At 44.0% G+C, this 13,026-nt stretch overlaps 1 protein-coding gene across 1 annotated transcript in view; it reads left to right on the top strand.

The window, feature by feature from the left end:
- Positions 1-13,026, top strand: part of LOC134968682 (solute carrier family 22 member 6-B-like) — an 89,227-nt gene that overhangs the window by 64,552 nt on the left and 11,649 nt on the right. Inside the window, 5 exon segments of the mRNA XM_063944199.1 lie at positions 8,755-8,878; positions 9,271-9,389; positions 9,902-10,116; positions 10,773-10,881; positions 10,962-11,162. Of these exon segments, the coding sequence (XP_063800269.1) occupies positions 8,755-8,878; positions 9,271-9,389; positions 9,902-10,116; positions 10,773-10,881; positions 10,962-11,162 (768 nt within the window).

The following is a 13,026-nucleotide window of genomic DNA, read 5'->3' as shown; positions in this document are numbered from 1 at the left end:
AGCAGTCATCCTGTTGCAAAGCGGATAACTGAGGCCTTGACAACTATGTTGGTGTTAGACGTGCGTCCGGTATCCGCCGTTAGTTCACAGGGAACTAGACTATTTCTTGAGGTAGTGTGCCCCCGTTACCAAATACCATCTAGGTTCCACTTCTCTAGGCAGGCGATACCGAGAATGTACACGGACGTCAGAAAAAGACTCCACAGTGTCCTAAAAAATGCAGTTGTACCCAATGTCCACTTAACCACGGACATGTGGACAAGTGGAGCAGGGCAGACTCAGGACTACATGACTGTGACAGCCCACTGGGTAGATGTATTGCCTCCCGCTGCAAGAACAGCAGCGGCGGCACCAGTAGCAGCATCTGGCAAACGCCAACTCGTTCCTAGGCAGGCTACGCTTTGTATCACCGCTTTCCAGAATACGCACACAGCTGAAAACCTCTTACGGCAAATGAGGAAGATCATCGCAGAATGGCTTACCCCAATTGGACTCTCCTGGGGATTTGTGGCATCGGACAACGCCAGCAATATTGTGCGTGCATTACATCTGGGCAAATTCCAGCACGTCCCATGTTTTGCACATACCTTGAATTTGGTGGTGCAGAATTATTTAAAAAACGAAAGGGGCGTGCAAGAGATGCTGTCGGTGGCCAGAAGAATTGCGGGCCACTTTCGGCGTGCAGGCACCGCGTACAGAAGACTGGAGCACCACCAAAAAAACCTGAACCTGCTCTGCCATCATCTGAAGCAAGAGGTGGTAACGAGGTGGAATTCAACCCTCTATATGCTTCAGAGGATGGAGGAGCAGCAAAAGGCCATTCAAGCCTATACATCTGCCCACGATATAGGCAAAGGAGGTGGAATGCACCTGTCTCAAGCGCAGTGGAGAATGATTTCAACGTTTTGCAAGGTTCTGCTGCCCTTTGAACTTGCCACACGTGAAGTCAGTTCAGACACTGCCAGCCTGAGTCAGGTCATTCCCCTCATCAGGCTTTTGCAGAAGAAGCTGGAGGCATTGAAGGAGGAGCTAAAACAGAGCGATTCCGCTAGGCATGTGGGACTTGTGGATGGAGCCCTTCATTCGCTTAACCAGGATTCACGTGTGGTCAATCTGTTGAAATCAGAGCACTACATTTTGGCCACCGTGCTCGATCCTAGATTTAAAACCTACGTTGGATCTCTCTTTCCGGCAGACACAAGTCTGCAGGGGTTCAAAGAACTGCTGGTGAGAAAATTGTCAAGTCAAGCGGAACGCGACCTGTCAACATCTCCTCCTTCACATTCTCCCGCAACTGGGGGTGCGAGGAAAAGGCTACGAATTCCGAGCCCACCCGCTGGCGGTGATGCAGGGCAGTCTGGAGCGACTGCTGATGCTGACATCTGGTCCGGACTGAAGGACCTGCCAACGATTACTGACATGTCGTCTACTGTCACTGCATATGATTCTCTCACCATTGAAAGAATGGTGGAGGATTATATGAGTGACCGCATCCAAGTAGGCACGTCAGACAGTCCGTACGTATACTGGCAGGGTAAAGAGGCAATTTGGAGGCCCTTGCACAAACTGGCTTTATTCTACCTAAGTTGCCCTTCCTCCAGTGTGTACTCCGAAAGAGTGTTTAGTGCCGCCGCTCACCTTGTCAGCAATCGGCGTACGAGGTTACTTCCAGAAAATGTGGAGAAGATGATGTTCATTAAAATGAATTATAATCAATTACTCCATGGAGACATTCACCAGCAGCAATTGCCTCCAGAAAGTACACGGGGATCTGAGATGGTGGATTCCAGTGGGGACGAATTAATAATCTGTGAGGAGGGGGATGTACACAGTGAAAGGGGTGATGAATCGGACGATGATGATGAGGTGGACATCTTGCCTCTGTAGAGCCAGTTTGTGCAAGGAGAGATTGATTGCTTCTTTTTTGGTGGGGGCCCAAACCAACCAGTCATTTCAGTCACAGTCGTGTGGCAGACCCTGTCGCTGAAATGATGGGTTGGTTAAAGTATGCATGTCCTGTTTATACAACATAAGGGTGGGTGGGAGGGCCCAAGGACAATTCCATCTTGCACCTCTTTTTTCTTTTTTTCTTCTTTGCGTCATGTGCTGTTTGGGGAGTATTTTTTGGAAGGGCCATCCTGCGTGACACTGCAGTGCCACTCCTAGATGGGCCAGGTGTTTGTGTCGGCCACTAGGGTCGCTTAGCTTACTCACACAGCTACCTCATTGCGCCTCTTTATTTTCTTCTTTGCATCATGTGCTGTTTGGGGAGTATTTTTTGGAAGGGCCATCCTGCGTGACACCGCAGTGCCACTCCTAGATGGGCCAGGTGTTTGTGTCGGCCACTAGGGTCGCTTAGCTTACTCACACAGCTACCTCATTGCGCCTCTTTTTTTCTTCTTTGCGTCATGTGCTGTTTGGGGAGTATTTTTTGGAAGGGCCATCCTGCGTGACACTGCAGTGCCACTCCTAGATGGGCCAGGTGTTTGTGTCGGCCACTAGGGTCGCTTAGCTTACTCACACAGCTACCTCATTGCGCCTCTTTTTTTTCTTCTTTGCGTCATGTGCTGTTTGGGGAGTATTTTTTGGAAGGGCCATCCTGCGTGACACTGCAGTGCCACTCCTAGATGGGCCAGGTGTTTGTGTCGGCCACTAGGGTCGCTTAGCTTACTCACACAGCTACCTCATTGCGCCTCTTTTTTTTCTTCTTTGCGTCATGTGCTGTTTGGGGAGTATTTTTTGGAAGGGCCATCCTGCGTGACACTGCAGTGCCACTCCTAGATGGGCCAGGTGTTTGTGTCGGCCACTAGGGTCGCTTAGCTTACTCACACAGCTACCTCATTGCGCCACTTTTTTTTCTTCTTTGCGTCCTGTGCTGTTTGGGGAGTATTTTTTGGAAGGGCCATCCTGCGTGACACTGCAGTGCCACTCCTAGATGGGCCAGGTGTTTGTGTCGGCCACTAGGGTCGCTTAGCTTACTCACACAGCTACCTCATTGCGCCTCTTTTTTTTCTTCTTTGCGTCATGTGCTGTTTGGGGAGTATTTTTTGGAAGGTCCATCCTGCGTGACACTGCAGTGCCACTCCTAGATGGGCCAGGTGTTTGTGTCGGCCACTAGGGTCGCTTAGCTTACTCACACAGCTACCTCATTGTGCCTCTTTTTTTTCTTCTTTGCGTCATGTGCTGTTTGGGGAGTATTTTTTGGAAGGGCCATCCTGCGTGACACTGCAGTGCCACTCCTAGATGGGCCAGGTGTTTGTGTCGGCTACTAGGGTCGCTTAGCTTACTCACACAGCTACCTCATTGCGCCTCTTTTTTTTTTTTTTTTTGCGTCATGTGCTGTTTGGGGAGTATTTTTTGGAAGGGCCATCCTGCCTGACACTGCAGTGCCACTCCTAGATGGGCCAGGTGTTTGTGTCGGCCACTTGGGTCGCTTAGCTTAGCCATCCAGCGACCTCGGTGCAAATTTTAGGACTAAAAATAATATTGTGAGGTGTGAGGTGTTCAGAATAGACTGAAAATGAGTGGAAATTATGGTTATTGAGGTTAATAATACTATGGGATCAAAATGACCCCCAAATTCTATGATTTAAGCTGTTTTTTAGGGTTTTTTGAAAAAAACACCCGAATCCAAAACACACCCGAATCCGACAAAAAAAATTCGGTGAGGTTTTGCCAAAACGCGTTCGAACCCAAAACACGGCCACGGAACCGAACCCAAAACCAAAACACAAAACCCTGAAATTTCAGGTGCACATCCCTACAAATAACATAGTGCAACCAATTTTGTATAAAACCATTTACATTGTGATTTACATGTGATTGTACATACCTGTTTGTCCTTTTGCTCTATCATGCACAGCTAACATACAGCGGAACAACACCAGTAAATAGGCACCTGTACTGTTAACTTGAAAAAGTGAAACCTTACACTCTCAGACTAGATAACACTGGTTTAATCTCAAACAAACTATGTACCACAAATTGATTTTCTGCATTGCTCTTCATGGAGTAGTCATCAAGACCATTGCATCATTCAGTCTCCCAGCAACTCAGCCCTCTGTCTATGTTGCCCCCTCAATTCTACACTCCCCTCTTATTAGCACTCATGAGCTTTTTACTTCCCTATACTAACTGACAATAACATCTACAACCTCTCACCATAAAAAGCGTTCACTAACCTCTGACACATTCATCTCTCTCTTCTGCTTCTGATAGCTGGTGACATTTCACCAAATCCAGGACCCAGCCACTTGCATCGCTCACATTCACCTGATTCACAGCAACATAGAAATCCAGCTAACCTCATAAACATCACATGTCTTCCATCACCCTCCAGATCACTAAAATGTGCCTTATGGAATGCACGCTCTGTTTGTAACAAATTAACATCCATCCATGACCTCTTCATATCCAACAACATCAATCTGCTGGCTATAACAGAAACCTGGCTCACACAATCTGACACAGCCTCCCCTGCAGCACTGGCACATGGTGGTCTCCACTCTACACACACCTCCAGGCCTGGTAACCATAAAGGAGGAGGAGTTGGACTTTTTACTTTCCCAAACTTTCACATACACTGTTCTACCACAGGTTCCGTCACACACATTTACATAATTTGAAGTACATTCCATTAGGGTTTACACTCCTTTCTCTCTGCGTGTTGCAGCTATCTACCGCCCACCTGGGTATCCAAAACAATTTTTGGAAGATTTTTCTGCCTGGCTCCCCCACTTCCTATCCTCTGACATCTCCACCATTATCATGGGCGATTTCAATATTGCTATTGATTGTCCAAAATCTGCTGCTCACGCCTCCAAACTACTCTCTCTAACTCCTCTCTTGGCCTCTCCCAATGGACTGACTCCTCTACTCATCAGGAGGGCCACTGCCTTGATTTAGTATGCACCAGACTATGCTCCGTCTCTGAACTCACTAACACTCCTTTCCCCCTCTCAAATCACAACCTTATCACCTGCATGCTATCCTCCGTTAATTCAAACCCTGTGTTGCTGAAGTCCTCCAATCTTTCTCAAACCCGCAGAAATATTAACTCAATTAATCTTCAAGCACTTTCCACTTCACTCCAACAACTGCTTTCGCCTATTTCTGCATTCACCTCTCCTGCGATGGCTGTATCACACCTGAATGAGACTCTAGAATTAGCCCTTGATGAAGTGGCTCCAGCTACCCATCACACTCCACGTAAGCCTAGATGTCAACCATGGCACTCCAAATTAACAAGACAACTACAAAAACTCACACAAAAACTTGAACGTCAGTGGCGTAAATCTCGTATTTCAAGTGACTTCCTCACATATAAGACTGTCTACCATTCTTATAGAAATGCCCTGGACACTGCCAAACAAACATATTTCCAAACTCTTATCTCTGCTCAAGCCTCTAACTCCAAACGACTCTTTAATACATTTAAATCACTTCTGAATCCTCCCTCACCTACCCCACCAGCCACTATCAAGGCACAGGATCTTGCTTCCTACTTCAAGGAGACTATTGATAAGATCCGAGATGAAATGGTATGCTCTTCTCATCCTGCTTCTCTACTACCTCTCCTCTTGATCCTTTACCCTCACAAATAAGTAAAGCTCTGTCTCTGGTGCTCATCCCTACCTTAACTAACATCTGTAATATCTCTCTCTATACTGGTATTTTTCCTTCACTCTTCAAGCATGCAGTGATTACTCCCATTTAAGAAAACAAAATTCTGACCCTAATGCTCTCTCAAACTACCGCCCTATCTCTCAGCTCCCTTGTCTCTCTAAGCTACTTGAAAGACTGGCCTACACTCGACTCACACACTTTCTTAACTCCTACACTTTGTTGGACCCACTTCAGTCAGGCTTCCGTTCCCAACATTCCACAGAGACAGCACTGACTAAAGTGGTTAATGATTTAGTCACTACGAAGTCTAAAGGCCATTACTCACTACTTATTCTTCTAGATCTATCTGCTGCATTTGACACTGTAGACCACTCTCTTCTCATACAGACACTACAATTCCTAGGTCTTAAAGACACAGCCCTTTCTTGGTTCCTATCCTACCTATCTAATCGCTCCTTCAGTGTTCGCTTCTCTGAATCTACCTCCTCTTCGCTACCTCTTTCAGTTGGAGTACCTCAAGGCTCAGTCTTGGGTCCTCTGCTTTTCTCTATCTATACCTCATCTCTTGGTAAACTAATCAGCACTTTTGGATTTCAGTATCATCTGTACGCAGATGATACTCAAATCTACCTATCCTCCCCTGACTTGTCCCTATCTGTACTGGACCATGTCACTGAATGCCTTTCTGCCATTTCATCCTGGATGACATCTTGCCATATCAAACTGAATATTTCAAAGACAGAGTTAATTATATTTCCACCGCCCAATAGTAGGTACCAACCTGATATCTCTATCACTGTTGAAAACTCGACTATCTACCCTACCCCACAAGGTCGCTACCTAGGTGTCATCCTTGACTCTGATCTGTCCTTTGTTTCCCACATTCAATCTGTCTCAAGATCATGTTACATGCATCTAAAAAACATATCCAAAATACGACCATACCTTACACAAGACACTGCTAAAACTCTAATTCACGCTCTCATAATCTCCCGCATTGATCATTGCAATAGTCTCCTAACTGGTCTTCCCAAAACGAGACTCTCACCACTACAATCCATTCTGAATGCAGCGGTGAGGCTTATCTTCCTCGCTAGACGTTCATCGTCTGCAGATCCACTCTGTCAGTCCCTCCATTGGTTATCTGTACTCTACCGCATTCAATATAAAATACTTTTACTCACACACAAGACCAGTAACCATACTACACCAACATACATCACTTCGCTTATCTCAAAATATCTCCCAACCCGACCTCTTCGCTCTTCACAAGACCTGCGTCTCTCATTCACACTCATTACTCGCTCACGATTGCAGGACTTTCATCAGGCTGCACCCACTCTGTGGAATGCCCTACCACGCACAATAAGACTCTCCTCTAGTCTCCAAACGTTTAAGCGTTCCCTGAAAACTCACCTCTTTAGGCAAGCATATCAAATTCCAGAACCGCCCACATAACATTCATAAGCCTTATTATCAAATTGCATCCACTCTGTACAGTCCACACATATCCTTGTGTATACATGCCTATTTCCACATAGATTGTAAGCTTGCGAGCAGGGCCTTCCTACCTCTATGACTGTTTGTTATCACCCAGTTTGTTATTGTTATTTCCAATTGTAAAGCGCAACGGAATTTGCTGCGCTATATAAGAAACTGTTAATAAATAAATAATAAATAAAATAGGTGGCTGAGGCAGCGAGATGCAGAAAGAAACCCATAGGCTTCTATTGGATAACGCCAGTTATCCTATAAGCTGGCATTACCTCCGCATCAGTAAGTGGGCATGCATGTCTTAGTACATATGAAAATGCTGCAAAACCCCCCAAAACCAGGGTTTTTACCGCATTTTTCCTTTAGTACATCCTGCCCACATTAACATTTTAAATTGACTTTTGTGATATGTTGTTAATGATGATCTATTCTGATCTCAAACACTTTAGTGATATGTTGTTAATGATGATCTATTCTGATATCAAACATACAGTATGATGCATCATTTATAGAACTGTTTACAAATGTCAGCGCTACTAAGAACTGAACAGACTTTTTGCCTTGACTTTTGGGAGTGTCATGGGAATGTATTAAAAGCTCTGTGCAGTTCTGAGTTGTAGCATATGTATAAGGGAAGCTGGTTCCTGATGGGCACATAGCATGGGGCTGGTGCAAGTGCACATACTAATGATGACAGTTGCTGCAGCTGGCGCAAAATCAAAAGGCAGCACAAGATTCCGCTTGCACATGTACAAGCATTAATTAAACAAATACTAACATTAGCATATGATAGTAAATCTGACTTCTTCAGCTGCCCACACCTACAGTCTCTTTGCATGCGACTCAGAATGTCTGCAAAGTGATGAAAGTGATTGTACTTGAGCTGTCTGTGAAGTTCAGATGCCCAATATTGGTGGTACCAGGCAATATGGGCACATGAAACTAACTGTTCTGATTCCAAGCTTTGAGAAGACGACTTCTGCTAGCCCACACCCATCAAATCCTGTGTTAGCACAATTAAGGCCAGATCACAGGCAGGATGCACAAAGAATGTGGAATACATTTCGCCACACATTGCATCAGCATCACAGTGGTACTTATCGCATATGTATGCACTAACATATGCGATTAGTACCATAAAGGACAGCTCATCCTATAAGAGCTGTCCTTTGCAATGAGTATCGGTCGTGACGTGTTATGATATAGTGCAATGTATGGGGACACACAGAGGAGCATGTAGTTGAACACGCTGCACGTGATGCATAGGGTATTTGAGGCACATAGGGGAATATTGTCCAATAGTATCTCCTTTTCTCAAAATTTTGATAATCTGAATATTTTAGTCTGACAGGGTTTGTTTGTTGTCGTTTTTTGTTGTTTTTTATTTATATTTTTTTTTTTGGGGGGGGGCACACCAAATTACTGCCTTGCCTCGGGTGACGAAAATCCTCGTTTCGGCCCTGGCTAGTGTCATGTCTTTATGATTGCCATATTAACATCAAAGTTGACCAATCAAAATCATTGTGTTTTTGACACCAAACATATATCTTGAATCCAGACCTAACCATTAGTTTGTCTCTCAATGGCACATTCTCAAGAATTGTCAGTGATGATGTCTCTGATTGTGGCTCCCAGGTTCCTCCCTGAGTCCTGCCGCTGGCTTGTTCTTAGTGGCAAATATGAGCAAGCAATAAAAGACCTGAAGAAAGTGGCCACGATTAATGGGAAGGCGGAAGAGGTGGAAAAACTTACTGTGGAGGTATGTAGCTTGTCTGGGGCTACATCATCCCTGATGTTAAACAGGAAATCTTCGCACAGTACAATAATGTACCAGGAAATGCAGTATTATCATGTTGTACAGTAGGGAAATACAGTACTGTATGTAGCATTAACCAATGCAACTATGCACATGCTGACCAAAATGCCATATTGTAAAGTTAAAAAGGCTGTTGTCCATATTACTGAAAGTGGTGTAAAGCAAAATATATACATATATATATATATATATATATATATATGTATCGCTATATATATCTATATATCTATATATATATATATATATATATATATTTGCCAAGCTCATCATATTCTGTACTATATCATTTTCCTTTTCTATCATTGCTTTATCATTATTATCCTCTCTCCCCGCAGACAATTAAATATGAAATGCAAAAGGAAATAAATGCAGCTCGTACGACTAATTATTCCGTGTTAGATCTGGTTAGAACACCTGTGATTCGTCAGATATCATTTTGTATATGTTGTACTTGGTAGGTATTTTTTCAACCAATACATATAAATGTCATTTCTGTGTTGTTTGTTATTCAAAAGAGGAAGAAAATATAAATCTGTCATTGGGCAAGATGTACTAAAGGGGAAATGCAGCCAAAAGCCTGTTCAGCCTTTTGCCACATTTTTCATATGTACTAAGCCTGGCAATGCCAGACTTCAGTGTGGTGGGTAATGCCATTTTTGGGTGGCGTTACCCTATAGAAGTCTGTGGGATTCTTTCTGCATTGTGCTATGAGAGGGGTCCAATCGGATCCCTTCCAGCTGCCCCTGCAGTTGCCGCGGTCCTCTGCGCATGCAAAATCCAGAAGTGCCAGCATCGCAAAGGGCATCTCTTATTGGAAGAGCTGACCTTTGCAATTTTAATCGCATATGTAAGTACATACAGTATGTACAGTATGTGACCAGTATCAATGCGAAGTGTGGTGGAATGTTCCACTATAGTTTAGCACATCCCACCCTTTGTCATTTTTCTTGGGCTTTGCTCTCTCAGGTTCTCCACCAGTTTTGCCTACTATGGTCTGGCCATGGACCTTCAGAAATTTGGGGTCAGCATTTACATCATTCAGATCATCTTTGGGACAGTTGATATCCCAGCTAAGTTTATATCCTACTTCGTGATGACTTATTTGGGGCGTCGTGTTCTGCAAGCTGGTAGTCTGTTCTTAGCTGGTGCTGCCATCTTAGTAAATATCTTTGTTCCTGAAGGTAAGGAGTTTCTTGATACTTCCTGTTGGTTAGAGTAATCTGGTAAATTACATCAACAACCCATCTACATTTCTCTACACTACTGAGATAACACTTTACTTTACAATTTGCTAATTTGACTTATTATGACTATAAGTAGTGCACCCAATTTTTAGTGTCTCTTCGTCAAACATATCACATTAGGAGGCATCAGTGTTTAATCAGGAGCAAAAGATCTCAAGGCTCCAGCATCTAGTCTGTTCTAGGTTTCTCTTTGAAGGGGAGCTGATATTCTGTAGACCAACAAAACACAATTATTAGTCAGACTTTAAAGATACCATGTATGTACCAAATTCATAACAATAAGCTGAATATGGAACCTTATTACAAAAGATTATGTTGTATATCTAACTAAATCTTATCCCTTATTTTCATTATAAGTAAGCATCAGTGACTAAGTTCTGGGTACTTTTTTCGTGTATCTCCTACACACTAAAAACCAAGGGACTCTGAGTTAAGGATCTGACCAAACCCTAACTTTACTAACAAGCAGTACAACTTGATTCTGTATTCTTTGCACTTCTGTTCGCTATACGTAAGTCTTGAGTTAAACTAAAGAAAATGCAAATGTCATCTGCAGAACAATATTGATGTTACTAATGCTTTGTGTTTCATAGAGCTTCATCTTGTGCGTACGTCAATAACTGTCTTTGGGAAGGGGTGTCTGGCAGCATCATTCACGTGTGCTTTCCTGTACACAGGTGAATTGTACCCAACTGTGATCAGGTGAGCAACACAACGTGATGTGCAGAAGTAACTAGATCCATAGATCTTATCTGACTGATGGCTTATGGTTTCCATTGCAGGCAGTCTGGTATGGGACTGGGTACCATGATGGCACGGCTTGGAGGAATAGTGGCGCCACTCATTCAGATCACTGCAGATTATTACATTCATCTTCCTCTCATTATTTATAGCTGCAGTCCCATAGTTTCTGGCATTGCCGCCTGCTTCCTTCCAGAAACGCTTGGCATACCGCTCCCTGAGACCATACAAGACGTGGAGAGGTTGGTATAATATTATACTGGTACTTTCCACTATGCATATGTAGCCATGCTCATCTTACTGTGATACAGCATGTTGCATCACAGCATGCTACATGGCGTGCCAGTCAGCGGCTATGCGCAGCCGAAGAGCGCTTTATTAATGCCACTATTCGCACCCAGTAATTGCTTTATTAATTTCTTCCTGTCAGAGAGTTGCTTCCTTGGGTATGAGGAGATACGTGAATGCCCCTTACACCGTGCAGAGTACAGTAGGTGCACATATATGGCTCACATTACTCCTACAAGCAAACATTTTATATTGCTTTGCGTTCAAGACATTTATATTAGATTCAAATAGTTGTAAGATACTATTATATTTTCTCTCCACGAAAGAACTTACATTTTGCATATGCTTGGAGGTGGCAGATTGGACCGCTGCCTGTACTATCAATGGGATGTAATTTAGTTTTGCTGCAATGTTCCATAGTTAAAGCTAAATAAGCTCCTTGCTCATTTAGGTGAGCACTAAGGGTTTCCTTTTGCTAAGAAACACCCCCTCTGCACTTGAATGGGAAGAGTGAGGCTAAAGTTGACATTTCTTCAGTATGATATCCTGGCTGTTGGGATCCTGACTGTTGGGATCTCAGCGGTCAGGAGACCGACCCCGGGATCCTGACAGCCAGAATACCAGCGGCGAGCGCAGCGTGTCCTCTCGTGGGCTTGCTGCGCTTGTCATGCTTCGGGCCCCATGGCGACCTTAGGTCGCCATAGAGTTATATTCCCCCTCAGGTGGTGGTGTGGCTCACCACCCGAGTGGGGATTCTGACCGCCAGTATTTCACCAGGTGTCGGGATTCCGGCGTCTGTATCCTGACCACCAGGATCCTGAGAGCTGGCAACTTTTTTGCTTCCCTTTCTTCCAATGCTGTGCAGTTGAGCAGTAATGGTGCACTGTGTACAGAGACTGGCTCTGACAGTGATAGCACTGACTGCAAGAAGCGTCTCTCTGTGTCTATATCTAGGTGACAGCAAATTGTCACTTAGCTCCACCAACTCCCACCCTTGTCAATTTGCTTATATATAGTATACATCATTTCTATATATGAGAAGATCAGTACAAGTGATACCAAATGCAGATGCCGTGTATACACATTGATTACCTCATACAGTGCACAGTGAATATAATACATTATTAATAAATAATACTTTATTTTAAGTCATTTGCAACGGCATATCTATATACAAATAAAATAAAATTAAATAATGACAGGACACTGAATTGAAACGAGGGGTACGTGACCTGTCCTGCTAACCAAGTAAAAAGGGTGAGGGGGTGGCATAGCCGCTGACCCAATGGCACCAGTGCTTGGCATGTGGTACCAGGGAGCTTTTGTTTCCAGCTATGGCACTGCCTCTGTATCTCTCTTTTACTCATGTATTACTCACTTAGATCCACTCCAGGTAGCTTCCATGTCCTGACTTGGTAAAAAGTAACCACCTGAACAAAACATACCTTTTCCCAAAGTACCCCATCACAAATTGCCAGATTACAGCTCATTGCCATATAAATTATTTGGTGCACACTGATTGGTCAGAGCACATATTCCCATACTCTGACTAAATCCGGTCGGTCACCTGCTGCCAGGCATGTTTCTTTCTGGAGAGTTTCTGCTGATTCACACAAACACACACACACACACACACACACACACACACACACACTGTCCATCTCCTTTCATCTGCCTGCTCAGACTGCTGATCCACTGCTGCAAGAAATCCTGACCATCTTTTGGAGCTATTGTTCATTTGAAGAGTACAGTACAGTATACCTGCAAATGGACTTTCCTGAAGAAGTTGCTAAATGCATACCATTAAAAATATAGGGC

This window comes from Pseudophryne corroboree, chromosome 11 (assembly GCF_028390025.1).
Source record: "Pseudophryne corroboree isolate aPseCor3 chromosome 11, aPseCor3.hap2, whole genome shotgun sequence".
Taxonomy (NCBI): Eukaryota; Metazoa; Chordata; class Amphibia; order Anura; family Myobatrachidae; genus Pseudophryne; species Pseudophryne corroboree.
The sequence above is the reverse complement of the archived record's forward strand: the minus strand, read 5'-3'. Positions and strand labels throughout refer to the sequence as shown.